Source organism: Anopheles maculipalpis, chromosome 2RL (genome assembly GCF_943734695.1).
Source record: "Anopheles maculipalpis chromosome 2RL, idAnoMacuDA_375_x, whole genome shotgun sequence".
NCBI classification, from domain to species: Eukaryota; Metazoa; Arthropoda; class Insecta; order Diptera; family Culicidae; genus Anopheles; species Anopheles maculipalpis.
In genome coordinates, this window is record NC_064871.1 from 18,138,752 (window position 1) to 18,166,635 (window position 27,884).

The 27,884-nt window shown below is 43.2% G+C and overlaps 3 protein-coding genes across 4 annotated transcripts in view; 2 read left to right on the top strand and 1 right to left on the bottom strand.

The window, feature by feature from the left end:
• The window catches only part of LOC126557492 (ATPase family AAA domain-containing protein 3A homolog), a 235,400-nt gene that overhangs the window by 204,887 nt on the left and 2,629 nt on the right, over nucleotides 1-27,884 (top strand). The window lies entirely within an intron of this gene.
• LOC126559613 (E3 ubiquitin-protein ligase hyd) overlaps nucleotides 1-27,884 on the bottom strand; it is a 265,881-nt gene that overhangs the window by 167,592 nt on the left and 70,405 nt on the right. The gene's annotated exons all lie outside the window — the stretch shown is intronic.
• LOC126556849 (uncharacterized) lies at nucleotides 826-27,855 on the top strand. 2 transcript variants are annotated; one of them, XM_050212377.1, is made up of 7 exons: nucleotides 826-974; nucleotides 22,161-22,317; nucleotides 22,417-25,211; nucleotides 26,960-27,076; nucleotides 27,148-27,313; nucleotides 27,398-27,582; nucleotides 27,673-27,855. In XM_050212377.1, exons 3-7 carry the CDS (start codon nucleotides 22,485-22,487, stop codon nucleotides 27,853-27,855), a joined length of 3,378 nt encoding a protein of 1,125 aa, XP_050068334.1. In that variant the 5' UTR covers nucleotides 826-974; nucleotides 22,161-22,317; nucleotides 22,417-22,484. The 2 variants fall into 2 exon arrangements, with proteins under 2 accessions (XP_050068334.1, XP_050068335.1); XM_050212378.1 differs by lacking the exon at nucleotides 826-974 and adding an exon at nucleotides 11,415-11,467.

Sequence of the window (27,884 nt, forward strand, 5' to 3'; positions counted from 1 at the left end):
TTTGCGTACCAGCAAACAACTGGATACGGAGAACTGCAACGAGTCGGAGAGAAATTAGTGGCAGCTGTTTACTTGACAACGTCAAACAAGGGGAGCTAAGGAAGCTTTACTCCACGCAACACCCATAAAACAGTGGCGTAGTTTTGGGGGTGAAATACTCTTGCACTGGTTCTCTCCCTTGCTTGTTCTCTTAAGGCGGCTATATCTCCGACCCTCCAGAGCGTCCTCAGAGAAGAAGAGATCGCTTTTTTTAGCCGCACGGAAGAAATAAAATTCTATTTAAAATATTCTTGACTAACTTTGATTGCAAGATGCGTTACCATAGCATTACATCACGATGTAATGCGTTTTCTAAACCAGTGCATCAACTCACCCTAACCTTGGAGAGATTTTTGTATTCTCTCTCATTCGCTCTCTCTCTCTCTCTCTCTCTCTCGGTGTTTCTGAGAGGCTAGCAAACACCCATCCACCCACCCAAGTGGTGCGTTGTCCACGGTAACCGAAAGTAGCTGAAGATATTCTGCTCGCCGTTTGTTCACAGTTCTCGCGCTCACCTGCCGGATGGTGGTCACACCACAGCTTCAGAAGTTGCCGCCATTCATTGTCCCAGTTGCAAATTGTTAGTTCTACACTAGAAAGTTCCAAAAAAGTGTTTTCTTTTTACAGTTTGTCTGTGCTGTGCAGTGAAAGATTATCCAGTGGTGTGCACTATTTCTGTGGGATCATCCTCTAAAGAGCCTGTTTTCCCGACCAGTTCCGACGGAACTAACGAACCTCGTAGCTTCAATCCAATTCGCGACCCTCGACCGTGTACGGGAGGGGTTCGAGCCAATTCTCGCTGACGGTTAGTCTACGCCACCAACGTACCCACCCGAGGACACCGGACCGTTCAGCTTCACCCAATTCCAACACCAGTTAAGGATGTGCCAGTTCAGAGTTTTCTAGCATCGTTCTACAGCGAAAGAAAAGTTTGAGTAAGTATTTATTGGCATGATTGGGTGTTGTATTGTGTTTTAGATATTTCTCGTTACAAGATGTGGGCCTGAGAACGTATGGGAGTTGTTCTCTAGGGGCTATTGATTTATGTATGTTCCTTGGAAAGTGCCGTGTGTTTCTTAATCCTACGTTGGCATTCATTTCCAATTCCAATGGACATGTACAAGACACTCCTTCACAACTGTTTTAGACGTTAGAGAACACCTTCCCTTCTAGTGCTGTGGGTACTGCTGCTGCTGTGATGACTCCCATACATCATATGTGGGCTCCAAGATAAGAGAATAACTGGTTCCCTCAGTTCTCCTCCCATCGTTAGCGGTACATGTCGAGCAGCTTGCATAACTCTTCTCGTACCGCCTGTCTCAACCGGTTCCTTTTATAGTGCAATCAAGTGGCAGCCTTTGTGGGCAGTAAGTTCTAACCCTTCTCTGAGTGCAGTAACTACGCTGTCAAACAAAAACTAGTGTTACAAGCTAGCTCCCCCGGGGTACACGACCTTCCCGACATTGGTCGGCGATGGTGGCTAGCAAATGCAGAGCCGCGTGAATCGATTGCGCATGGATGGATAGTTTTATGGCTGGTGACGTTCTGCAAACCGAGTCTAACAGTGGGGGTAAGATACCGCAAGACCGTCTTGCCGTTCGCTCTCGGAGGCCATTCGAAGCACGGAATTGGACGACGAACTTGACGAACTTCCTTATCGTCATGGCTCGAGAGGCCAGCCGTTTTGTTGGGGAGGGGGATACGACGCGAACGATACACCACGCCATCACAACGGTGCCCGAATTCAATGCTCACACATGGTGGTGAGGTGTGCATATATTTTCTGCTTTGTTTTGTGCGGGACAGTGTGCTCGAGCTTGTTTTGAATGCAGTTGCGAGCCTTGTTTTGCGTGCTCGTCTTTCAGCTGTGCTTGCGGTCTAGTGAGTCATTATTGTATCTGGCTTTCAAGAAGTACACTGAAGCACTTGATGGTACAATTTGAAAGGCAGCTTTTGAGCTTGGTGCTGTTAATGATAATGTTATGCTAAAACTGTAGCAAAGTTACAGCCAAATAAATCGAAAAAATACATGCTCGGTTAGCACAGTTTTGATGATCCAAAGGTCACAGTGAATGTAATCGTAATAAGACTTTGTTTCTTTAGTAGTTGCAAACACTCCATCTACGGCCACAGAATAATAATCCTCTGAATCTTAAAATTCAATTGGTCGTTTCTATGGTTAGTTTTGGATCCTCAACTACTTTTTCGAATGCCAAAGGTGCCAAATGAAAGACGCGATACAACAGACCTAGAACACTTGGGTAGACATGGCTATTTTATTAGGGAATAGAAGTTAAAGTGGAAGGAATTTCACTTGCCCGTCAAAATGACTGTTGAAAGAAGAATGTTCTATGACCTGAGTCCAAGAATCATTAGGTCATTAGGTCGTTAAAATCAGTAGATATTAGGCCTGATTATCACATACAAATTGTAAGCACAAGTTGTTAAAAAAGGAAGATTCGAATAATGACAGCCGTTTGTGTTGCCTATTGGAAAAAAAATCTTAACTAAAGGCAAGCCAAGTACACTGCCAAGAATTTGTATTCTCTAACACAAACGGAGTCTCATATTTGTCAAACTGTTTTCCGTCACCAATTCAAAACGGAAAGGCGCCAAACTCACCCCGTCCTGTGTGTTTCCAGTTCGTTTTCTTAAGCAGTTCCAACCAAAATGTGAGTATTTTACTACAGGAAGCCAGGGATGGCACTACGGGTGGAAAAAGTATCGTCGGGCATCTTGCTGCTCGTTTGGTTCCATTTCTATTGAAATGTATTTGGGCGCCAACGTTTCTTCCAAAATATTTAAACGCTTGGTAAATGCCACAGAGAATTGGTTGAGCAATTGCTATAGTAAAATCTTCCCCGGTTCCGATTTGGTAACTCCTCTCCGCAAGAAACCGCACCGTAGCAGCCAACACTTCCTTTTGCGTAAGTCCTTTTGCGCTTATAAGCAGAAACTTTAGCTCAATCTCATTAAGAATTTCGAGGAAAATTTCCTTCCATTTTTGGAAAAAAATCTTAAATCTGAAAAGAACAACCACGAGAACATATCAAAAAGGTTTTACACAAACGTTTCACAGGCTAAACTCACGCTTGATCGGTAAGTTCCAAAGGAACGAACATGCTACGAAGCAGTCGACGTTATTTAGTAAGATTTTCCGTTTTTTCATCATCACTACCGGTATCTGCGCTCACATGGTTTAAAAAAAAAATCATTTTGATATCCTAAATATCAACCACAACACAAAATAGGCTACCACAACACGTAGGCTGCTATTAATATTTCCGGACTAATAATGAAAATGCAATTTTTATCATCAAAAGTAATTTATTTTTTATCAGAAAAGTTGTTTACACGTTTGGTCACTTTGACAGATTGATTTTGAAGATTTAACGAGAAAATTGCTTAACGAAACTTGTCTGTCACAAGAACGGTTTCGTAATGCAATTTTTTACCGTTTATGTCACAAGTTTTTCTTGAGACTTTTCCATTTGTAAGAGATAATCGGGTCAATTTTGTATGCATCAATTTTGATGCACAGATCGTTTTTGTTTTACCATTACCATCCATTCATATTGGATGTTAACTGCAGACCACCATTTTTCAATTATTTTCCAAATTAAACGAGATTGATTTTCATACCATCAATCGGTTTGTGTCTGAGTTGTGTTACGATAGGTTCGGTGGTAAATAGGCAGCAACAGGGGGGAAAAATACCAGCATCACTTTATCGACAGCTTTGACAAAGTAACAGAAAAGTGATTCCTCAATATTGGCAAACGTGCCAGTTCTTTTTTTTTTTTTGTTCGATGAACAATTTCACTCGTCCGTCCACTCCTAACACAAAAACAAACAAGCTACACAAGTGTAGGGCGCCACGACAGACACGCTGTACGGTGATTTTCCTCTTGAAAAAGCACGTACAATCTGCATTGCTGCAGCAGCGGACCGGACCGATACGAGCCGAGCGAATGTATTCTGCTTTATCTGTCCCTAGACTACAAGCTCGTGGAGGCTCGCCCATTGTGTCAAGTGCTGAAACGGGGCAACAGCAAAAAATCTTACTACGACAACAGCCTAAAACAACTGTTGTGTTCTTTTTTTAGGGGGAGAATGTAGGTACGTTTTTGCTGTTGAACCTGTGCCGAAAAAGAATAACACAAAATGTGTAATATACATCACGAGAACGAGAGGCTGCAGCAGTTCGGCAACATGTTGTTGCGCTGGTCCACAATGCTTTTGTTGGCATAGGTCCAACACTGGAGACCGCAGCATTATCGGTCGGAAGGACTCTGCTTCCTCGGCTGATGTGTCCTGGTTACGCTGTTCGGTCGTTGTTTCACTACCCAAATGACCTAGCGTTAAAATAGCAGAACATCCTCTGCCAGCCAGGCTTTGCATATGACCTTGAGTGGTCCGGTTGATTTATCTTTGTGGCTTGTTGTTACCAAATGGTGCGCAACAACACTGTACGGTTTGGTAATATTTACCTTTTTTTTGGACTAGTTTATTTGGACTGTTTCGTTACTCTCTTCTCTAACCATAAATACTGTTTGTTTTCAATTATGCTTTTGACTTGCACTAAAAGCACTTTTCAAACAGCAAAATATGATGCTTAATTATGAATAATAACTGAGACAAATATAAAACAAAATCCTCTCATCACACGTGCCTCAGTGTGAAAAAGAGGACGCTTCGTATCATTAACTTGCATGTATACTTTAACGAGCGTTACATTTAACTCATTATTATGCTTCCCTAGCGCCTAACGGTGGCATTTATAACATGCTGGTGCTGACGAATTGTTGTAGGCTTCAAATTTTCTCCGTCCATCCGTATGTGTGCGTAACATACGATAAGCGGTTTTTAACGAAGATAAACGGATTAATTTGAAGAGCAAATAATAAATCGCGCACCTCGGAGGAACTCGACAACCGTGGCAAATAATGGATGGAAGTGTACTGCAAGTGCTCTGACGATGGCACATGAAAGGTTAGTGATTTATGCTGTTAAAGCAAAAAGTGCTGCAGAAAAAGGCACTGCGCAAATATGGTTGGAAAATATTTTTTTGTTTTTCTCCTTTTGAACATTGAAATAATTCTCTTGGTCTTAATGTATTTTTTTATTTACACTCATTGTAATGTTAGTAAGCAATAGTTAGAACGAATTTATGCTATTCGTTGGTTATTTCATGCTTTTTCAATTTTTTAATTTATTCGGAGCAAAAATGCATACCTACAGCTTTTGAGTTGCTGAGGAATGTAAATGAAATAGAGCAATCAGCATGGAAATCTATGTGAGCGCCAATACTACAGCGTGAGCTAACCATAAAATCATCAACTTGATTGCTCCATTTTCCCTTGTTTCGTGGCACTCAAGCAGGTGTAAATAGCATCACCATCAACGGGTTTCATCCTGGAAACGGAAGCTGTTTCTAGCCGCCTGCCATCCGTTCCGGTCGTGTGAGGCACGTTGGGACAAAAGCTATCTCGCTGGATAATTGTGCCAGATAATGGTAACAAAGCAAAGGATGGGTTTGCTGATCGTTTGGCACAGACACACAACAACGGCCAACTGTTTCCGCATCGAAAAGCGTATTATGCGGGAACAACATTTCACTGTTCCAAACACGGGTGTTTGTTGTTGATGACAATGGCACACCGAAACATGAATGATTATTTGCTGGTTTTATTGCGACTTTATGCTTTATTCTATAAGTCGATTATGTAAGCTTTCCATTTGTTTTTGTAAGAATATTTTGCGAGTAATGCTTAAACGATAACGTACAGGCTTTCGATCCATATTAGAGATGAAAATAAGGACTCTTTTCAAAGAATTATTACACTCCTTTTCTCTCCCTGTTGGGATTTGATTAATTTAATAAATGTTTTCGATAAATTTTCAAAACTTTCACTCAATGCTCGGGGGTTCCTGGCTGCAGCAGATCTCAGCAAGATTTGAATGTCACAAGAGTTGTAAAAACTGCTACTTCGAATCTCTCTGGTGACTAGCAACTCCTTCAGAGTGAGTTTGATTAGATGGACTCTCAAAAGAGTTGTTAAAACTCTCTTCGATTCAACCACAAAAGAATTGCTTAAGCTCTCTGCGACTCTCTACGATTCGAATCTTTCTGACGTCTAGCAATTCCTTTGAAGTGACTTTAATTGTAACAACTACCAAAAAAAATGTAAAAATTCTTTTTAAGAGTTGTAAAAACCCGTTGTGAGCAGTTTATTCAATTGATTCATTGGAAAGACTTAAATCTCTCCCTCACTCTTACTTAGTACGTACAATACTAATTCTAATAAAATAATCATTGTAAACCCGTTGTGCAGCTTAGCAGCAAGTAGAATGTAATGTGATACTCACCGAGAATAACTTTGCAATCAGCAACAAAAATTTTTGCCACAAAAACCCGTTCAAATGTGAATTAGCTTTAAAAGCTTTTTAGAAGTTCCACAGCAGTCAGCAAATCTCATGTAACTGAATGCCAGATTCTATTGTATGTTTACGAAGTTCCATAAGAAGCTTGGAATATGCGACTATTCATGTGATTTGAGCATTTCAAAAGATGCCTCCAATTAACGGTTTTCACTTAAAAATAAAAATAAATTAACAAAAAGAAATGCAAAGAATTGTTATAATCATTTTTGCCTTGTTTTACCACCACCTACAACAACTAATTTACATAATGAAAACAGAGCAACAAACAGTAACAAAATATGCAAATACAAACTTGAAACGCTTGTCCGCCCGTCTGGCCATTTTTGGCTGTAACGAATTTCGTTTGTTTGGCTACCATCTGCTGCTGGTGTCATCACATAACACTCAGCGCAAATAGTGTGGGCAACCGCTTCGTTTTTGGATAATGAAACCACAAAAACACACACCTTCGCCTGACGGTGACGCTGACTGTGGAGCGAACGATGTTTTATGTATTGATTTTTTATTTATTTTTGTATTTTTACCTTCTTGTTTAAAGCAAGCGTGCAATGTTGCGCTTTTCCTCTACCGTTTTTGTGAGAGTGTGTGTGTGTGCTGTGTGGTCAAGTGAATTTATTACATTTATGGCACTATGTCACCAGTGGCAGTGCATTTATTTGCAAAACCCAGGACAGAGCATAAATTACGGACCGTTTCGTGTCTATTAACAGTTGCGGTTCATTATGTCTGTGTGCTACATAAATCAGCATATCGTTTTGAAAAAAGTTATTAAAAAAGAAATTAAAAAAATAGCTTTTTATGTTTACTTGTTATGTTACTTGCTTGATCCAAACTTGAGAGTCAAAATAGGCAATGCTAGTTTTTCTTCCCCTTTGAAATGTAACGAGTAATAGCAAAACTTCATGAAAAAAGCCTTCCTTTTCATGTTGTACCTTCCTTTACATCATGAATCCTTCCCTTTATCGCCATTATTCATCAAATACGATTTTTTTACTAGTAAGCTTTTTCATGGTGAATTGATTTTCGCCTCCCAACGGGCCACCCCAATACACTACTGTCCAGCAGGCGCGTTGCCGCCTATTAGTCTCGATCGTTTTCACTCACGATGGCTCAAAACGGCTTCGAACAAAAGCCATTTTCGCGGACCATCAATCTTTCTCCGGGTGCCTGGAATCACACACACACACACCACCGCAAAAAGGATGATACTGTGCACGTGTGTGATGGCGGTCTTTAGCTCTGGGCGTATTTGAACTTGGACAGGCTGGCGTCACCTTCACTTGTGAGGAAGTTCGTCCTGAGCGCTGGCGCTTGGCGCCAGCAGTGAATGTGTTTATCGATGTCGCCGTCTTTGATGCCGCCGCCGTCGTCGTTGTCGTCGCCGTTGTGGTGGCGTAGCGACTTAGAAGCATGTTGTGACAAGCGTTATTTGATGTATGTATTTTGCAGGATTTGTTCTTTGGTCCTGGCGTTCAATATTGTGTGATTAAGTTTAAAAGGGCACAACTTGATTTCATTATGATATTCGGAGCAAGTATATAAAAAAAAACAGCTTGTTCGTGTTTCAAAAATAATTCTTCAATTCGTTATACATAAATTCCTCATGTAACTTCTGTAAAGTGTTTCGATTGCGCTTAATCTTGCCTTCGTTATTTTTACCCATCTTGAAAGAAAGTAATCTCTAGAGATGACCGATATCCACGCCTGATCATGCGTTATTTTTTTATCTTTTATTTGGTTATAATGCAAGCGCAATACAGCGACAAACGTAGAGCTTTTGAATGTTTGGTATTTTTGTAATATTAGTCAAGCGACACTACATCGAAATCGGCATGATAACCGGGCCAGCCTGATGACACCTTCGTTAGCAATACCTTCTTCTTAGCAAGCACAACCGTCTCTTGGTCACCGTGACCGTCGCTTTCGCATTTGCAAATGTCATCTTCCTAAAAGCGAGCGTCAATGTTACATCTTCTGAGTGACTCCATTTGGCCACAAAATAATTGCAAAATAGTCTAAGCTTTAGCTCAACAAATTGAACCATTTAAGAAATCATTTCAAAAATTTATTCTCATAAATTTTTGTGTTTCAGGTTTATGTTTTGTAGCGATCAGAATTCATTATCGTTTGACAAATTATTAATAAGTTTAATAAAGCAAATCAAAATATAACTGTAATTTTGGAATTACAATAAAAAAACGTTTTTTATTCTTCAAACAACGGCAAATAGAACATTCCTTCCTGCTCAGATAAAAATTCCTTCCCCTGCAACCGGCAAAGCTTTATTAAAGGCTTCTATTTTTATGAAACCTACCAGGCGGCTCCATTGATTGGTTCTCGTCGCACCGCCAAATTATCCCTGAGGAAGGAAGGTCGCACAAACCTAGCGCTCGAAAGGCACGTGCTTAGTGTTAAGGGTAAGGATATTTCGTTCCACCGCCGTTCCAAACGATCATTTGTCTCTGTCCCAACTATCCACCACTCGTCCCCCATCAACCCCCATTACATCCCTGCCACACGGCACAGGTTGACCGATGGAGGCGCATGATGGGTTTCACGAACGTTCCGAGACAATGCAATAGGTTCAAGGTTTTGTGCGAGGTAGTTTTGATTTTTTGTTTCACTCTGCTGCTTCCTCATTTCTTGAGCACCTTTAACGTTGAACGGCACCGCCCCTGCTCTGGATCCTGGTATGGAACACGTGTATGGATCGAGGAAACATAGGTTTTGCTCGTACAGGCGCGTGTTGTGTATGTTCGCTAGGAACGCGGCAAGCCCCATTCCTTTTTTACGGCCGAACTGGGCTGTGAACAACCGTGGCATGCTCGGTATGCATGTTTGCAGGTATTATAAATACATTAGGGCACTACCCGGGAGTAATTTATTGGACGATGATGCGCTTTGGCGTGTAGAATTCTTCGGCACTGCACGTGTATTAATCGATGGGGTAGTGGGAAAAAAACGAACGATGTATTTGTCCTTTTTCGTTTTTGGGGAGAGCTGTTAGGCAATAAAGCTGGAAGAATGTATAAATCCTAAACATAAAACAGCGGTATCATAAATTTTGTGTAGGAAAAATGATTTAATGATTGTGGTTTAATTGTTGCGAGTTTTCGAAGCATTTTTTGCATCTCTTCAACCTTAGGCTATGTATAGATGTAAGCTACACACAACAAATTCTGAAGAAATGCTTTAAAAAAGAAATTTTTCACTCCAACCCCCAATCGGTACAGATCTTAAACGTAGAAACACCTCTTAACTGGTTCATTCGTTCATGCGATCGGACCATAAGCTGCACTCAACCATGTTCACTCGCTTGAACGTTGAGATCACATGAACTGGCCTGGCCTCTCAGACCGATCATCGCCATCAACTTGTGTTCATGCGTTCGCTCGAGCGCAAACACCCGGCGATGAGAACGTGGGTATGGATCGGTTCCGTTCCGAGCCGTTGAAGCAGTTCAGCTTCCGGCTTCGTCGAAGCAACCGCATCTCAAGCTGTCTACCGGCTTCGTCAGCGGTAAACCTTTGTTTTGCCCGTCACAATGAATCTCGGAGCAAAATAGTGCACGCGAACGGGCAAACAGACATCGTTAAATCCCGCCGCTGGTGTGTTGTAGTGTGTTTCTGGTTCCGATTGTTGCGAACGCGGGACGTATCCGGTGGCTCTTTGTTGAGCTGGTGGTGCTGGTAGAACCATTTCTCTCTTCCTTGTTCCTTGTTTGTGCTTGGGGCAAGCTGCAAGAGAAGGGGTGCGGAAAGGAGTGACACTGACGCTGTGCAAGTTTTGCAGCAGCAGGTGGATTGCAGGTGGCCGCGTAGTGTACCATTTGGGAGGGGTTTTGTTTTTGTTTATAATTACCGAATCGATTGCCGTGGCAAGCAGTGGCCAGAGTTACCTGCCAGAGGACCAGCGCACGCTTTGGCTCACACAACCCAACCAGTCGTGCAACAGTGCTCTTGTTGTGGGGAGGTGTTTGGCCTTTGCGGATTTATCGTTTAAATTTTTTTTTTGTGTTGCGCTGTTGTTAGTGTTGGTTTTTATATCTGTGGCTCAGGGCACAGGAGTGCGAAAAAAAAGGGTACGATATTTTTAAAGAACCAAAACAAACCACCAACAGCCGCACGCACGCGCGTCACCCACAGTTGGGGATGGTTTTGGTGTGTGTTTGGCTTGATCCTCGTTCGTGACCTTTGCAGAAGACGCTTCGTTGTTGGTGCGCGGGTGTGACTCTTGTTCGCGCAGCCCCCGGTGGGGTGTAGTGATTTTTCCGTCCAACAAGTCATACGTGCATGACCAACCAAACGGCAATCGACAATCGAGCACGCGGGCGTAGAGTAGAGTAGAGTAGTTGTCGCCGTGTCGGCTGTTTGCACTCTTCCTTTCTTGCCACGACTTTCACCCATGCATACGTAGACAACAGATAACAGATAGCTGATAAGTGTGCGCCCCTGTAAGAGGTTCGAAGGCAAGGTTTGCTGTTAAAGGAAGTGCGAGAAGAACCTCACACCAGTGGGCAGTGTGGGGTGGGGTACATCATCAAAGAGATGGCGCGTAATCGGAGAGGTTAACTGTCATCTCCGCAACGCGTCGAACGTCATTCAAAGCCGGCTTCTGGAAGTGTCCGAATGGTAGCACTATCAGTGTGGAATGATCTAAATACGTGAAGCAAAGCCAATCGTTCCGGAACCACAATCCGGTCGCCATATGTAGTGTGCTCCCGATTGGAGCGAGCAAAAGGTGCATTCTCTCACTGCGTGGTGATAGTTTTACGTGATTTGGAGTGATGTTTTGATGCGTTTAAATGATTCATCTTGTGAATCTAGTGAAGGTGGTGTTTTCCTGTGAAGGGTAAAATATTAAACACCTACAGAAGGTGGTGTATTGTTCGAACAGTTTTATTTGTTTGGTGCATTTGTTTAATAATTCGAGCGAGCGTTTCTGTGATCTTGAGCGGCTAGCAGCGATGGTGCAGCGTATTATGGTAATAAACACAAAATAATTGGGGCTATTGTAAGGGATGAAAGCTGTTTGAACTGAGCCGTTGATTAACGGCTAATGTTTAAAGCTAATTAAAGCTGTAATCTTTCAATCGTTCTTGAAGTTATTAATTTGCAGGTCATGTATAATTGAATATGTTTACGATTTCCAAAATGGCAGTATTCTTATCTTTATATCCTTATTTACTTATTTATCATTAATAAAAGTTAAGAAAAATCGTTCCACTGTTTACGATACACGAGGGTAAACAAAACGTTGAAATCAAGTTGATCATTTGATCCATACTGACCGACTGCTCTGTTTGTTTTGCAATCTATCGTAATAAAGACGATTTCTCGGTGAAATATACCCCTGCCCTTGTGGCATTTATTGCGCTAGGCAAATTGTCGTGCAAATAAAACTAAATATACACATTATACTGACGCTGCTTCATGAGCGTAAGTGATGTGAATACATGGATAAGAGGTGTGAATAGTATAAGTCGACTGTATAAGATATGCTCAACCAAAGTTATGAACAGTAGTCTCAAAATATTTCAAATTTTCTTGAAAAGGACACCAAAGCAGACCAAAGTGGTCTACAAATTTATTATGCATTCAAAACATACTCTCTTTTCATCTTCTTTGTTACTATTGTTGCATAATTATAACGCCAATCAGCGCCGGTAACGAAATATGAGTATGAGTAGACACGAGACTGCTCTAGACAGCACAGAACGAATAACGACTAATGCTGAAGGCAAAGTAATGGAATTTAGCCGAAGGAAACTTAATATGTCTGCTGTTAATAACGACAAGAGTCGTAGATTTTACCGTATACACACACACACACACACACACACACACACACACACACACACACACACACACACACACACACACACACACACACACACACACACACACACACACACACACACACACACACACACAAACCACACTGCCATCGAACATTGTGGTGTTTTGTTTCATGAAAGAAAATCATCGCACAAAGCAAAAGTGACAACAAGCATAAAAAGGCTTACCACCAATGACATATTATCGTGATGATAATAGCACAAAACCTTCGATCGTTGATTAATGGAACTACACTGTCCCCTGAAGCACTAGAATATCGTAGACTTGCCGGGGTTTGAAGTGGCTCCGTTTTAATTTGTCACCGAGGAAACGGGTTTTCCACCTAATTACACTTTAATTTTGTGTTGCCCGGCACAAAAAAAGGGAGCCATCTCGAGGATCTGCTAGTCAGCTGACCTACATTTTCCTCTCATCTCGGTTTAGTCTGTGTGATGAGTACCACTGTGTACCGTCTAGGAGAAGAACTGTGTCACAAGAACGGTGTGGGAAACTCTTTCCTTTTCCAATTGAGGTTGAAACAGAGGACGGACTGGAGGATGGTAGGATTAATTTATCATCCTTTGAAAATATGCACCTGCAAATGGGAATCATTTGCAGCAAGCTTAATGATGGATAAATATGCGTTTTTACAAAATGTTTTAACTTCTAAGTTACTATACGGGGTCGGCCATAAGAGAGAGTGGATTACAGAGACGACGTTCCTATTTCGTTGTTTCTTTTTATGACTCTGTGTCCAATGCTCCAATTACAGAATTATTGATTGATTTGATGCATAGTTTGTTAAAAAGACGAAGAGCAGGAATTAATGATTTTCGTATGAGTTTATTTTTGAGCGAAACGCATTTAATTATATTTATTTATTATTTATAATTAATAAGGACAGCAAAATGACGTATTGTCAACATTGCATGCGATTCATTCAATTATAGTAAAGCGACATATTCTCATCATTGGACTAATTTTGGAAAAAAAGCCCGCTGTTGGGGCACCAGACCGTTTTGTGTCACCGTAAATGTAATTGGAACAGAAATTGTAGAGAAATTCGGATGTTGTATCTCGTAAGCTATCAGGCTTTGTGCAGCTTTGTTCCAGGGGTTAGAATATCGGATCCAAATAATCCCGAATAAATCCTATTTAAGCGTTTCGTAATTTATGAACGATCTCTATGCTTCAACAAACAAATTCAGTATCAATAAAAATTCTTCAGGCCTCACATCTCGTCATTGTGCCAGTTTGTACTTTATATGCTTGACCGTTTTTGGCTTCATAGGCTACAGTTTTATTTACACAAAATCCGTCACCAAACACATACTCCATGTTATTGTTATGCTTGGAGCTGTGTTTCCGGCTGAACAGCGCTTGGTTAGCATATTTTGGAGTGCAAGTGAAGAGATGCCGTTTCGGTATATCAAGAACCCCGCCACAAGGTACAGTCCACAGCATCGTAACGCTTGAATGCATTGTTTACTTCAAGCATAGTTTCGAGTGGACTCCTCCTTCACTTGTTGCGTGGTTGAGGAGAACGGCACGATTATGATCTTTCTGGAGCGCGGTGAAATGAAGTAGAAACATTTTAAATCAAACGACCGGAAATGGATGTTACAATTGAAGCACTTTCCTTCTCGGTGGGAAACACGTGCAGGAGAGACGAAACTTCCCGTTGATGGATGGTGGTCCCATTTTGTGCGGCTGAAAGCGTACCACCAAGACACAAGAAACTAAAGATTGTTGCCTAAAGATGAATTTCTTATTCACGAGATAGTATGCAATAGTTGGGAATTCTTTACTAGCTGCCATAAGCTAGTGGATATTGGAGGATGCAGCACAGGCTGCAAAAACCCCAGGTGAAATCAGTAAACTTCTCGAAGCCCGAAGCCCAACAAACGGGAAGCAGGAATGGGACGACTTCGGGGGCACACATAACGCTACCAAGGAATGCCAACAATTCCAATAGTGCACACGTTTCGCACAAGGCACCGGCACCGGCGGTCGTGTTAATAATTTATGTAGCTATCCTTCCGGAAACCTATCTTTCGCACCGATTGGTAAGCCAAACAGTCGATGTCCATAGTGTGAAGGAGATATGCTTTTGGCGTCCTAACCATAGTTTGTAGAATTGTTGGCCTTCCCAACAAGATTCTCGTGTGCGATGCAATCGGTGCACTGCCAGCACTGTAAGCTGCTCATTTTGCATAATTTAAATTTAAGAACATTTCCACAAACTACAAAATGCCGGATGAAGATGCCGGCAAAATTGCTTCCCTTTTCTCTGCTGCTTGCTGCAGCAAATTCCTGCGGGAGACGGAAGCTGGATCCGCGAGCTCTAGTGCTAGCAAATGAAAGATGCAACCGGAAGCGCAACGTTCCATCCTGCTGCAATCTAGGTCAATGGGTTTATCCATCCACTTTTCTTACTATTTGGTAGTGGCATTAGCCGTTGCATTGTATGCAGGTGCAAATCAGGGCTCTGCTGGAGGAAAGGTAGTTCCTCTGTGTTTTTTCTCTCTCTCTCTCTCTCTCTCTCTCTCTCTCTCTCTCTCTTGCACATCAGGAAGGTATTGTAGTAAAATTAGAATTTCCCAAGGAAGAAACGACGAAACGACACTCACAATGGGCGCACACCATCGTTTCTCCATGTGGGTCGATAAATGAGCAACCGGCGAACAGATGTGTGTGTCCTTGCCAGTGATTTTAGCAGTGCAGCGCCAGTTGATGGGTGTAGTGGGTGCTATTTTTAGTCGGCAAGCTTTCACTAAGGTCGTTTCGAAAGTTTCTCCCCATTAGCTCTGTGTCATGCCGGTTCCGGACCCGGGGGTCAGGCCCAGGATCACCAGTAAGAAGAATGGTGCTTCAGCGCCTAGCAGTCTGAGAAAAGGAGACCCACTTCTAGTAATCAAAAGGAAAAACTTTCCGCAAATCCAATTCCATTTCTATCCGTGCTGCGTTCTTGCTAATGCATGGATGGGACTGTTTAATGATGTTTGATCGTTAGGTGTACGGCTAAGGCCTGGTACGCCTGGTGCTGCTCTGTATCAATAGCAAACGCTCAAGTGGTCGTTTGCGCAAGGGCTCGACGAGAGCTGCCGGGCAATCCAATTTTATCGATAAATTCTATCGTGTTCCATTGTTTTTCACTGTTTCCTTTTTTTTGGGTGAATAAACCCGCAACCAAACACTGTGTACGCCCAACAATAAAACAAGCTTACCTACGGGGCTTCAATTTTGGGATGTTTGCCAATCGACGCCACTATTTATACGCCACTCGGTATTGTGCTACAGGGTTTATCGGTACCGAAGTAAAAGGGAAAATTCTCGAACAGTAATTTCGCTTGCCTTTTTGTCCTTTTTTAGCATTGGAAGCTGCTTGATTAATTGCGGCAAAATTCGGACCATAGCTGGTATCTCTTGCTGAGAGAGATGCGAATTGGCGATTCAATACAATCTGCCCCACACCGATATGTGTAACAAAGGATTTTATAGGCGTGTGTTGTTTTGATCGATTACCGTGCGGGACGGTGGTAATTATCTTATCTTGACGCTATGTTGATTTGATTTGCAGAATACTTATGATATGACTGGATTGTTCCGGATTTTCTCTCAGCCCATAAATTCCTTGGTGGTCCTTGGTTGCTCCAAAAGTCAAGCCGAATCGAATGGAAATTACGAGAACACTATTTTTACTGTGGACTCCTCTAGTCACCTTGCTTCTCAGCGTACTTTAAAGATCCTGACCTTAGCACGGCTAGAAAATAAATTCTGCAGTCTGCAAGGAATCGCTGTCTGAACTTTATCCATAAAATAATACAGAGTTTCGATCCACATAATGGAGATTTTGAGATTTTCATCTAATAGTGATAGTGATAAGCTTCTATGGAACTTGGCTTTCATGTAGTGGAATTTAGCATTCAGTGGAAATTATCGTTTGAAACTCTTGTGTGAAAAACCGGCAAAATAAACAAAAAATTACTGTAAACAACTGAAATTAATCAACAATCGTTTTGTAAGCATAAGTAAGTAAGCAAACGAAAGCAAAACATTCGTTACAATCAGCGCAAACGGGCCCAACCGAACGATCAGCTGATCATTGCGCATTTCAGCCCGTCCGGCGATGGGACGTTTGACAAACAGATGACATTATCATTTTTTTCTGACACGTTGCATCACTTTCCGCTTGCCGTACAGTGCATTGCAAGGTTAAATATTCATCAACAAATCGTCGGTTTGATGGGTTGTTCGTAGCAGTGGTTCACCGAAGATGGCAATAAATGAAAAAAAGATTAGATCCCGCGGGGTGCTTTTTTCTTCAAAAGGGGTTTCAACAGGAAACGAATTAACGTTAAACATTTTGGACGTTTTAATATGTTAATTGGTGGGTGAAATGCTTGTACATATTAAGCTACACCAATTTCAGTTCACATTCAGTTCAGCAAAGCGCTTCTTCATCATCATTCGCCACCATACCCTATGTCGAACCCCTTTTTGTTGATGCACCATTGCGTCAGATGAATTATGCACCGTGTTTGTCGCCGTTGTTTACCACCGGTTGACGGTATATATGGTGAAATTTTCCAACCAAAAATCATACGATAATGTGGCTGGCAGACGGCGCGCGCGCGCGTGTGTGTTTGTTTCCGCGCGCGCGTTTGTGCTATTTGTCGTTGATGATCTGCGGTATATCAAAGCAACGAAAAAAAGGACCAGGGGAAGAGGGGACCATACAACAACAAACAAAAAAATCAACCCAACCGAACTGCAAAGTGTTAACCGACCGCTGTAGAGAGTAACCCAGCGCAGCAGCGCAAAAAGTTAGACCGATCGCGTGCGGAAAGACGCGTAAACTGTTTTAACCCCGCATGTAATAAGGTGCACGTTTTTGTGATGGGGGTATTTTTAAAATTTATTATTTGCCGGTTCATGAAAAAGATGTTTGCATGTTTGCTTGCAAAAAGTGTGTTTGCTGTCCCCACCACGAGAGATCTTTTTTTTTTTTTGGTTTGTTGGTTGGTTTATTGCTGAGGTGAGACGACAATTATGGGGAACGAATGGTGTTGAGATTGGATTGCAGTTTGGTATGATTGTTATTTTTACCCTGTATTTCTACCATTTCGTCTTCCCCTGTCGCTGCTGCCAGCGTCAGATCAGATGGAACACATTTAATCTGAGAAAATGACAAACCCACTCCAACGGAAGGGGATGGAAAATAAGCACACGGTGGTCAAGTTCAAGGGTGGGATTTCGAATGTAGCAGAAAAACACAGCTGCTGAAGGAAACTATTTTTGTGTACACAACATAGTAGTGAATCTTTTAAATGTGGGCGAAAGCAAGTTAAAAATTATTTGGGGGTAAATGGTACGAATGTATCGAAGAAACTAAAATTCTTCCACTTCTTGGATTCTAAGGTATGCCGCCGGACATTGAATGGCTTATTAATTCTCCTTTATACCGCATAGTTGGATAGCCAAGTCCTTCTTTTGTCTATAAACTTATTAATCTGAACTTTCCAGCGAAAGATATCCTTTTGATCGACTCTTTCCTTTCAAACCGACATTGTCAAGTCCAAGTCAAATCTTCCCTTTCTGATCCTTTTAAACCTTTAGCGGGCTTGCCGCAAGGTAGTGTTTTATCTCCGTTACTTTTCAACGTATTTACATAAGATATTCCCAAAATCAAATCTGTGAAACGTTTTGCATTTGCGGATGATTTTGCTATTAGCTCCTCCGCTCGCTAACCCGCAACTATTATTCGAAAGTTAAACCTTGGAAACAAGAAATAGTTGCCTATTGCAGCGCGTGCATGCTTTAAATCAACGAAAACAAAACCGAATCGATATTTTTTTCGCGATTCACTAGTCGAAGGAAAAAAACCTAACAAGAATCTCAAAATACAGGGTTTTCACTGGTTTTATTGACACATTCAGCGCGTTATAGAATCGTTCGAGCATACTATTGACACGTTCGACGCGCTATTGACGTCTTCGGATGATTGTATTGATTTGATCGGCAGTGCTATTGACAACCCTTGGTTGGCACATTATTTTACAAAGCAATAATCAGACCCATCGCTCTATATGCGTCACCCGTATGGGTATGGGTTGTATGGGTTTCTTTATGTCACACATAAAGAAATTGCAAGCACTACAAAATAAATTGTTAGGTTGATAGTTCATAGAATTTAAAATTTGCCAAGCATTGCTGAATTTATCATAAACTACAAGTGTAACAGGTTGGCTGATAAGTCCCCGGTCTAACAAAGAAAAACACATTTTTTTATCAAAATTCGTTTTTATTATTCAACATAGTTCCCTTCAAGAGCGATACAACGATTATAACGACCTTCCAATTTTTTAATACCATTTTGGTAGTACTCATTCGGTTTTGCCTCAAAAAAGGCCTCAGTTTCGGCGACCACCTCTTGATTGCAGCCAAATTTTTTTCCCTGCGAGCATCCTTTTGAGGTCTGAGAACAAGAAAAAGTCGCTGGGGGCCAGATCTGGAGAATACGGTGGGTGGGGAAGCAATTCGAAGCCCAATTCATGAATTTTTGCCATCGTTCTCAATGACTTGTGGCACGGTGCGTTGTCTTGGTGGAACAACACTTTTTTCTTCTTCGTTCTTTTTTCGTTCGTCAAGCAACCAAAAGTTGCTTGACAAAAGACGCTCTGTCTCACAAACTAATTGACATACAGACGTCAAATTTTGACACGAATCATTTGAAGGTTGGTGCTATATAAAAATAATATGCATATAATACTAGCGGCGTATTCTATGTGTCAGACCGGGGACTTATCAGCCAACCTGTTACATATGTATGAGATACGAGGTTAACAGCACCAATGGCAAACATACGACAAACAAACATACGAACATCGTATAAAGGTAAAATGAAATCCTTCAATAAAATACTACTACTAAAATAGGCAAGTTCGCAAACTAGGGGAGCACGTGTTCGGGGATGAGATTTGAACCGTGGTCCTGCAGTCCGAAAAATCGACGCAGCAATCGCCTCGACCACCAGATCGCTCTTAAACTAGAGTTGCTAATTTATTAGTTAAGACAAAAAATCAATGCTGGAAGATTGAATTCAATCTCAATCTATCGCTCGCCAGCTGGACTATTCCACGATTTTGTCTCAAATTTCCTTATCTCTTGCCTTTCGACCAACGCGAACTTCTTGTACAGCTTCTCTTCTTCCAACATTGTTTACTATGTTCCATGTGCGTTCCGTGGTAAAGTTTTTCGGGCCCGTATATGTTGCCTAGTATTAGAGGCACATAATGACATGATGGTTGGACGCCCAAACGCACATGTGCTGATTAGAAAAGTCCTATCAGCAGACTATACAATTGTGGTGCGGGGTTACCAGACGCAACTCTAACCATCATTGGACAATGTAGCTGTTTGCCCCGGAGGTGTGTGCTTTCCCGCTTAAAGGCGATGAAAAATCGCCGCTACTTACTGGTGGGCTTACAAACAGTCCTGTGTCGTCCATGACCCTACAGAAATCTGTACGGTTAGGTAACACAATTGGGTGACGTTTTGCGGTGACCTCCCGTGTTAAACGAGTTCGTTACACGTGAATGGGCGTTAACGAACGGGACGCAAAGGTCATCGACACCAAGTCAAGGAGGAACGTGTGGAGTCGACTTGCCGGGAAATCGTTGCGCGAAAATCGTTATAATTATCGCCTTGGAGCATCAAGGTCGTCCGAAAAAGTGTCTCGAACAAGTTAGTTGGTTGAATCAAAACGTTTTCTTTTGCGTTAATCATTATTCATAAACGATAATAATAGCAAACGAGCCATGTACACTCTTAAGCCGATAAAAATCTGATAGTATGCCGACTATAAAACGGTAATAGATAATACTATTAATATTACATCAACTACTTCCAGCCAGCCATCCCCTTCCGCAGAATCCGCAGGCCCTCTTTCGTCTGCCTGATAGCGTATGACCGGCTTTGTTACTAGGAGCACTTTGGCTTCCTTGTAGATAAGAAACTTTGCCGATTGAGGTTAGACGTTGTTAGTAGGGTTTTGGTTGCACAAGAAAAAACGGTTATACTTTCAACCTAAGTATGCTGAACGTGTCACTGATTCGATTTGGACAACTGTTGATGGGCGTAAAGAAAGAGCCTATTATTATCGCTTATCTGTAGGACCTAAATAATTTGACGTTTCAAATCAATCGATTCTATGTGACTGCGAAGCCAGTGATTTGTAGATTCGGAGAGTATTGGCTAATGATAAGAGCCTTGAGAGCCCGCCGGTAAGAGAAATGTTGTTGAACACTTTGTTGAACCTTATCGCTTCTGATGTATGCGAAATTGATCCTCAAATATTAAAATGAAGTTAAAATTTCCCATGCATTATGCTCTCCTACCTCGCTAGCAGAAAATCTGTTCCACACCTGTTTGACCTAGAAACCGTATCCGTTCGGCAGCAAGGGTGTTGTACTGTTACTGATCGGCATGAATAAAGTACACCCTGCTGCTGGGCTGGGACACGCTACATCAGTTAATCATCACACACAAACTGCAAAGTGTGCTCGGTTCGCACTTATTCTAATTCAATCTAGCTAAGGGTATCGTGCCCGCACACTTCTCGTGGCCAAGGGGTGACCAATCCGTACCGTCGGAAGCAGCTTTTGTGTTTCAATCTCGTTCAATATCGGTCTCTCGCGTTCCTTCATGTGCGACTCAGGCAATAACGTTGGCGGTGAGCCACGGTATGGCTTTCATTCCCGGCGATTCGCAAAGGTTTCCGGCCCAGCGAAAGGTCCTGCGAGATTGACGGTGCAGCAGGCTTGACATTCTAGGCCAATTTAGGACGGTGCGGAGCGAACATTTATTGTGCATTGGGCGAAATGTAAAACGACGCAACGTGTGCCACTGAGAATGGTGGGGAATGTAATGCGTCATGGTGTTGCCGTATGTCACACATGTGGCACCGTTGTTCACCTAATGAAGGTGATTTTAATGTCCAGTTTGGAGGAAACGATGACAACCGTTTTGTCGTTGCAACGGGACGCGCACACCGGAAGCGAATGGGAACATTCAATGCATTAATCAAGCAGTGTGGCACTCCGGAATGCCTCTCTATCCGGTAGAACCGTTGATGATGGTTGTGGTGCATTAGAGTATTTTGATGAACATGGAAATAGGATTCTGGTTTGGTCAGAATGTTCCTGTCATCCGTGTGAGCGTGCTTTAATAATAGGAATTCCTTCCAAACAACTGATTATTAGAATTTGAAACATTTGAACTACAATGTGTCTTCCATTTGGAACAGTTTCCGTTTCAACTGTTCAGGCCGTCTAGGTCGGAAGATATTCTTCCGACGACGTCTTCGGAACGTCTAGATTATATGTCACATGAACTTACTAGAATGCTCCAGTAGGGTGACTTTGTTTTCTGTTTCTATGCACCCCATCACCACACACACACACAGTCCGTACCTGACATTGGGTAAAGTTGATTGGATGCAATTAAACAATTGATAGTACGGTTGTCGATCGTTCAGTTTGACTCTATTTCTTAATTGCTATCGAGCGTGGTTCTCATCGTTGTATCAATCGATCGACGCATCACAACCACCTGCTGGAAGGAGATGCACGATGAGTCTTCGGATCTTCGAAAGTGTTGATCTGTCTTAAATTGTCTATTTGACCTAATTGTTGTATTTATAAGTGGTTTTAATTAATGTATCCCTAACGCAACGTGCTACCTCCGAGCGTGTTTTGTATGTAAACTTGTCCTCTCAATTACTACTAGATATCGGATTCATCAGCTCTAATATTCTTTCCATTTCTCCTACCATTCCAGATTCAACGCATCGTACGGTATAGTATACGGATAAAACCGCATGGACGCCTTTTCAACGAAACGTAGGCAACATTACGCAACTGGCGGTGACTTTCACTCACCCACACCATATTCTAAACAAGCGCAGCGAAGGAGAAATATTTTTTCCGAACAAGAGGTAAGTACGGTAAGGGCCCTCCTCTGACCTGGCGTCTCCATTTTTTTTCGAGTCTCAAGTACTGAAGCGATTTTGTTTTTCTCCCTTGATTGATTGCAGGTGTTCCGCATGCTTGCCCCCCAACTAGATCCATTAGCGAGGCGTCACGATCGCCATAATCGGGAAGAATGGATATTATCAGAGCGCCTGGAAATATTAATATTAATGGTAACGACAGCGGCGGCAGCAGTAGCCTGGAGCCGCTGTTACGCAGCCCCCAAGGGGCCAAGTCAAAGGACAATAATGGTGGGAGCGGCCTGCGGCAGCACAACTTTCCCGACGATCGACAACCGCAGGGTGGAAAGAATGGCCTAAAGGGTTCGGCTACGCCCGGTTCGTCGGTGACAACGCCGCACCGTCAAACTCCACCCCAGTGCCCGTCGACCGATTCGGGCAACAGTTCCTGTGTGAGCAGCGGTAGCAATGGTGTCGGTAGCAGTGTTGGTGGTAGTAGTGCTAGTGCTTCCGGTGTTGGTGGTGGTGTAGTGGATGATCCAGAAACTCAAAAACCGCACCGTCCCTCACGATCATCGTCCGCATCGTCACTCAAATCGAATCGCAATATTTACGTGAACAGAACCTACGATGTTGACGATGCAGGACGGGAGGACGGTGCAGCAGTTCGTGCGGCTGCCGATACCGGTTCGGCAGTTTCGATTTCGATCGATGAAGGCATTGACGTGAATGTGTGTGTCGCGACACGTGGTGAGGGTGGTCCAGTTGCTAGTGATGAGCAGGGCAACCAGGAAGAGGAAGAAATAAAACCTTTGCTGGAGGTTACGAACGAACGGCGCAAGACGAAGAGCATCGTCAAGAGTCCGTCAAGTCAAAGCATTGGTGGGGAGAAACCGGTACGCCAGCTTAGCCTGCAGTTCTCCCAACCGGAGTCGGTAATAGTGGCCGAACGTCCGGTACATCATGTGCAGTTCAGTAACGGAAGCAGGTACACAAACGTTACCGGAGGTGACGGTGGAGAACGGACGGCTCTCGTCGGTGGAACATACGCCACTCATCAGGGGCTTGGTACGAACGCGATGGAAGCTCAGTGTTCGAGTCCGGTTGGAAGCATCCTGTCGCACGGTTCAGCAGGTTCATCATCCTCATCCGGTTCCTCATCGTCATCGTCGTCGAACGAGAACAGTTCGCTGGGTGCGTACGCTGAGGCACGTCCGCCGGATGGTGGTTGGGGATGGGTAGTTTGTTTCGCATCCTTTATGGTAAACCTAATTGCGGACGGTGTAACGTTCAGTTTTGGCGTGATGTACATCGAACTGCTGTCCTACTTTGGAGAAGGCAAAGGAAAGACGGCCTGGGTTGGATCGTTGTTTATGGCGATGCCGTTGCTGTGTGGTCCGGTTGCATCGTTCCTTACCGATCGGTACGGTTGCCGGAAGGTAACGATCATCGGCTCGATAATGGCATCGATCGGATTTGCGCTGTCCGCGTACGCTACCTCGATCGAGATGCTGTACCTCACGTTCGGCATACTGTCCGGGTTCGGGCTTAGTCTGTGCTATGTCGCTGCGGTCGTTATCGTTGCGTACTACTTCGACAAAAAGCGCTCCTTCGCCACGGGCCTGTCGGTGTGTGGCAGTGGCATTGGGACGTTTGTGTTTGCCTCGCTGACGCAGGTCCTGCTAGACGAGTACGGATGGCGCGGTACGACTCTTATCCTTGCGGGCGTCTTTCTCAACATGTGCCTGTGCGGATTGCTGATGCGTGATCTCGAATGGACGACACACAAGTCGAAGCAGAAGCGTCGTAAGCAGCAGCAACAGCAAGCCGATTCGGTGAGCAACAGTACGAATACGGCCGGTGGTAACACGAGCGTGCTGATGGGCAATGGAGGAATCATCGATGGTGTACCGATTGGTGGCGTGATCGGTGGTAATGGTGGACTGGTAGATGCAGCCAACGATCATGTCTGCGATCTGGACGATCCACGCCTTTTCAGCTCATTGATCACACTGCCAACGTTTCTGCAAAATGGCAGCGGTCAGGATAAGATCACACTGGAGGTGTTGGCTATGCTAAGCAAGCAGCACAACATGCACGATCACCACGTGCTACAGAGTCTACCGACCGCCCGGATGAGCAGTTCGCGTAGCTTCAGTCAACCGATGTCACCGCAGAGTGGTGATAATTTGACCGATGTTAGGGAAGAGCAGGAACAGCAAGCGAATGCCGCAAAGGAAAAGGACACAACGACACCATCGGCGGAAGACACCCACGACGATAAAGGGCAGGAAGTGTTGGCAAACGATGATGGCAGCACGGTGGTGGTGCAGCAGCCGTCGCGTCACCGAGCAGCCGGCGGTCAGCGGTCCGGTGCAAGGGGACGGAATGGGGCTGCCACCGATGCCGACGGCACCTCGTACGAACCGGGCACCGCATTGCCGCCCGTGTTCCTGCGGCGGGTGCACAGCCACAGCACGCGCGGTACGGCCCCGCCGGCCGCGGGGCCACCCGCCGCGACCGCTTCCTACCTAAAGGATTTGCGGATGCACCGCCATTCGCTAACGTACCGCGGTGCTATGCTGAACATTCAGCGCTACCGGCTGCGGGCCTCCTCCTGCCCGGACATCTACCGCAACTCGATGACGACGATCGCGAAGGAGAAGTCCGCCTGGTACCAGGGCGTGGAGGAGTTCCGAACACTGCTGGTCAGTATTCTGGACTTCTCCTACTTCTCGGACGTGCACTATTTGCTGTTTGCCATCTCGAACTTTCTGCTCTACACGTTCTACGACGTACCGTACGTTTATCTGGGTGACAATGCGTCCCAGATAGGCTTTTCCCACGCCCAGTCATCGATGCTGATCGCAATCATCGGCATACTGAATATGGTTGGCGAGGTAAGTTTGTCGTGCGTCCGGGGCCTGGGCATGTGTAGTCTGTAGCTTTTGCATTGGTTCAATGTGTAGAAGTAGTTTAGAATTAGAACAGTACGGATATGCAGTTCCATTAAGGAATGCTTATTAGGTTTTTTGCATGTGTATTATGGGTTTTAAAATTTGTTTGCTAATTTGATTAGGCATTGCCGATTCATTCTAAATACAGCTTCGTTTCTATAGCATTCCAAGCTTCTCTGATGGCTATTAACATCTATCTTTAAAGAGAGCTTCAATTGCTGTCGCTTCAAAATTTGGTTATTGACAAATTTTTCCTGTAGTAGCTACATAAGCTTGTTCTTGACTTAATTTCCAATGTTCAAATGTTTTCTCTTGTCTGCACGCTCTGGCTCGGTTTGCCTTTACGAAGCATGCAAAAAATAGTTAGAATCTTGCCGAAGCAGCTTAGAATACAGTGAGCGAAATAGGAATAGCACCACCATGTTTTTTTTTTAATTTCTGCAAAATGCATGAACCGATTTTGCATTTTTATGTTCAAAATGTTAGTTTAATCTATTTTAAACCTTTTTTTATCATTGCATCAAATGTTTTGCGAACCTTTAAATTTTAAGCCGATAAATTCATGAACAAGGGTGAACAACAAAAATAGCACCACGTAGCTAACAACAGATCCTGCTCAAATTTTGTTATCTTTTGGATTCGGGTTTGATTCAATTGAGGTCAATTCTCTCTGGAGATATAGTTTTATACAAAAAAAATGCGAAAATAAAAATTCTGCAAAATCACCTTTACACAACGTCACAACTCAACTGAAACGGTACAATTTTGCCGAAAATGTATTTTCTCGTTGGATGAATGTTCATATGTCATCTTTTCAGACAATAAGAAAAGCTTGATCCTCCCAATCATTAACAACAATTATTACACGACTTCTGCGAAGAACATGAACATGAACGCTGTAACATTGATGGTAGTGGTCTAATAGTTTAAGAACATTTTTCTTTTGTATAGAAGCTCCCACTGACGTTGATTTCAAGGACCTTCAGCCTCGCAATGATTAAAAAAGGTTCGAAATAGATTTAACATAAAAAAATAGCAGATTCGATTCAACATTTTGGAAGAAAACAGTCAAAAAACATGGCAGTGCTATTCTTATTTCACTCAGTGTATATGTTATCCTTTTAATATATGAACTATTGTTAACTATTAACTGTTCCCTTGAACACTCGCTGATCCCTCGAACGATCGTATCGTACAACTGATTGTTTGTGATTTTCTGTTTATTTTAAAGACACTGTACTGTATATTTTTTTCTAGAACAATGAGAAGCCTTACTCTTACCCAAACACAAGAACAAATTGAACTGCTCGATTCCGTCCGCAAGAAGGATTCATATTGGAACTTCCCTTCCCACCAATACCGACACTTCCTACTGCACCCATTTGAACAGTGTGGTCTCTCTTTCTATATATCTATATAAGTGTCTATCTATTATATACCTTCTTAAAGATGCGTGCGTATGTGTGTGTGTGTGTGTGTGTGCCAGTGTACGTGTTGGACTACGAGTGGGAACTATAAACTAGAACATGTTGTTAGAGTAGATTGTGGATGCATGTTGAGCAAATATTTTAACGGATATTTTTGTCTCCCATATGCTTCTTCTTCGTTCTGAACCTGCGAACCCTCTGAATCGAATTTGATGTGGATTCGATCTTACTTGAAAACTATGCACTGGTCTCGGAATGGTTTAGGTGGTACTCGGCTGGATGGGCGATAGGAAATCGGTGAACGCCAACTACACGTATGCCATCTGTATGGCTCTCTGCGGATTGGTGACTGCGCTAGTGCCACTGTTCAAAGATTACACGGTAAGAGACAGAGAGATCCAAATGACTAGTCCATTAACGTGCAGTATTAATCTATTTTCCTTTTTTTTCAGAGTCTATCCGTATTGGCTGGTGGATTTGGACTGTTTATAGCAGCAAACTATTCATTGACCAGTATTATCCTGGTGGAACTCATCACACTGGAACGTTTCACCAATGCGTACGGATTGCTGCTTCTGGTGCAGGGTGTTGCGAACCTCGTCGGTCCTCCCCTCGCAGGTACGCAAGCTCAATACCGCTTTATATGGGTTTTTTTCAAACGCTCACTAATGTACAACAATAATCTTCCTTTTTTTGGTTCAGGCTGGATCTCTGATCTAACAGAATCGTACGATTTGGCATTCTATTTGGCCGGCTTTTTCATAGTCATTTCCGGTGCACTTCTGCTGGTACTGCCCACCATATCGAAGGTTCGCAAAATACTAGACAAACGAAGACGCAGCTCCGCCCTTGCCAATGGTGGCGATACGATCAAACTCAACAAAAAGGTACTTCAATTGCGTTACACAAAAAAGAGCAGCCTACAGTAAAATCGCTCGGAAAAAGCTAAAACGGTCTCTCTATTTCAAATTCCGCAGCATTCTTCCGCCAGCTATCAGCACAACAATAATGTCGCAAATAAGCCGGTCGTGCTGGATCTAAAAACGACCTACGTAAGCAATGGCAAACGTATCGTTACCGGCAGCGTTGACACCAAGAATGGTTCCACACCGAATGGTGGTCTCAATGGCTACAAGATGGACGACGGAGCCACGGTTTAGTGAGGTGGGGCGTATATGATGTACCACAA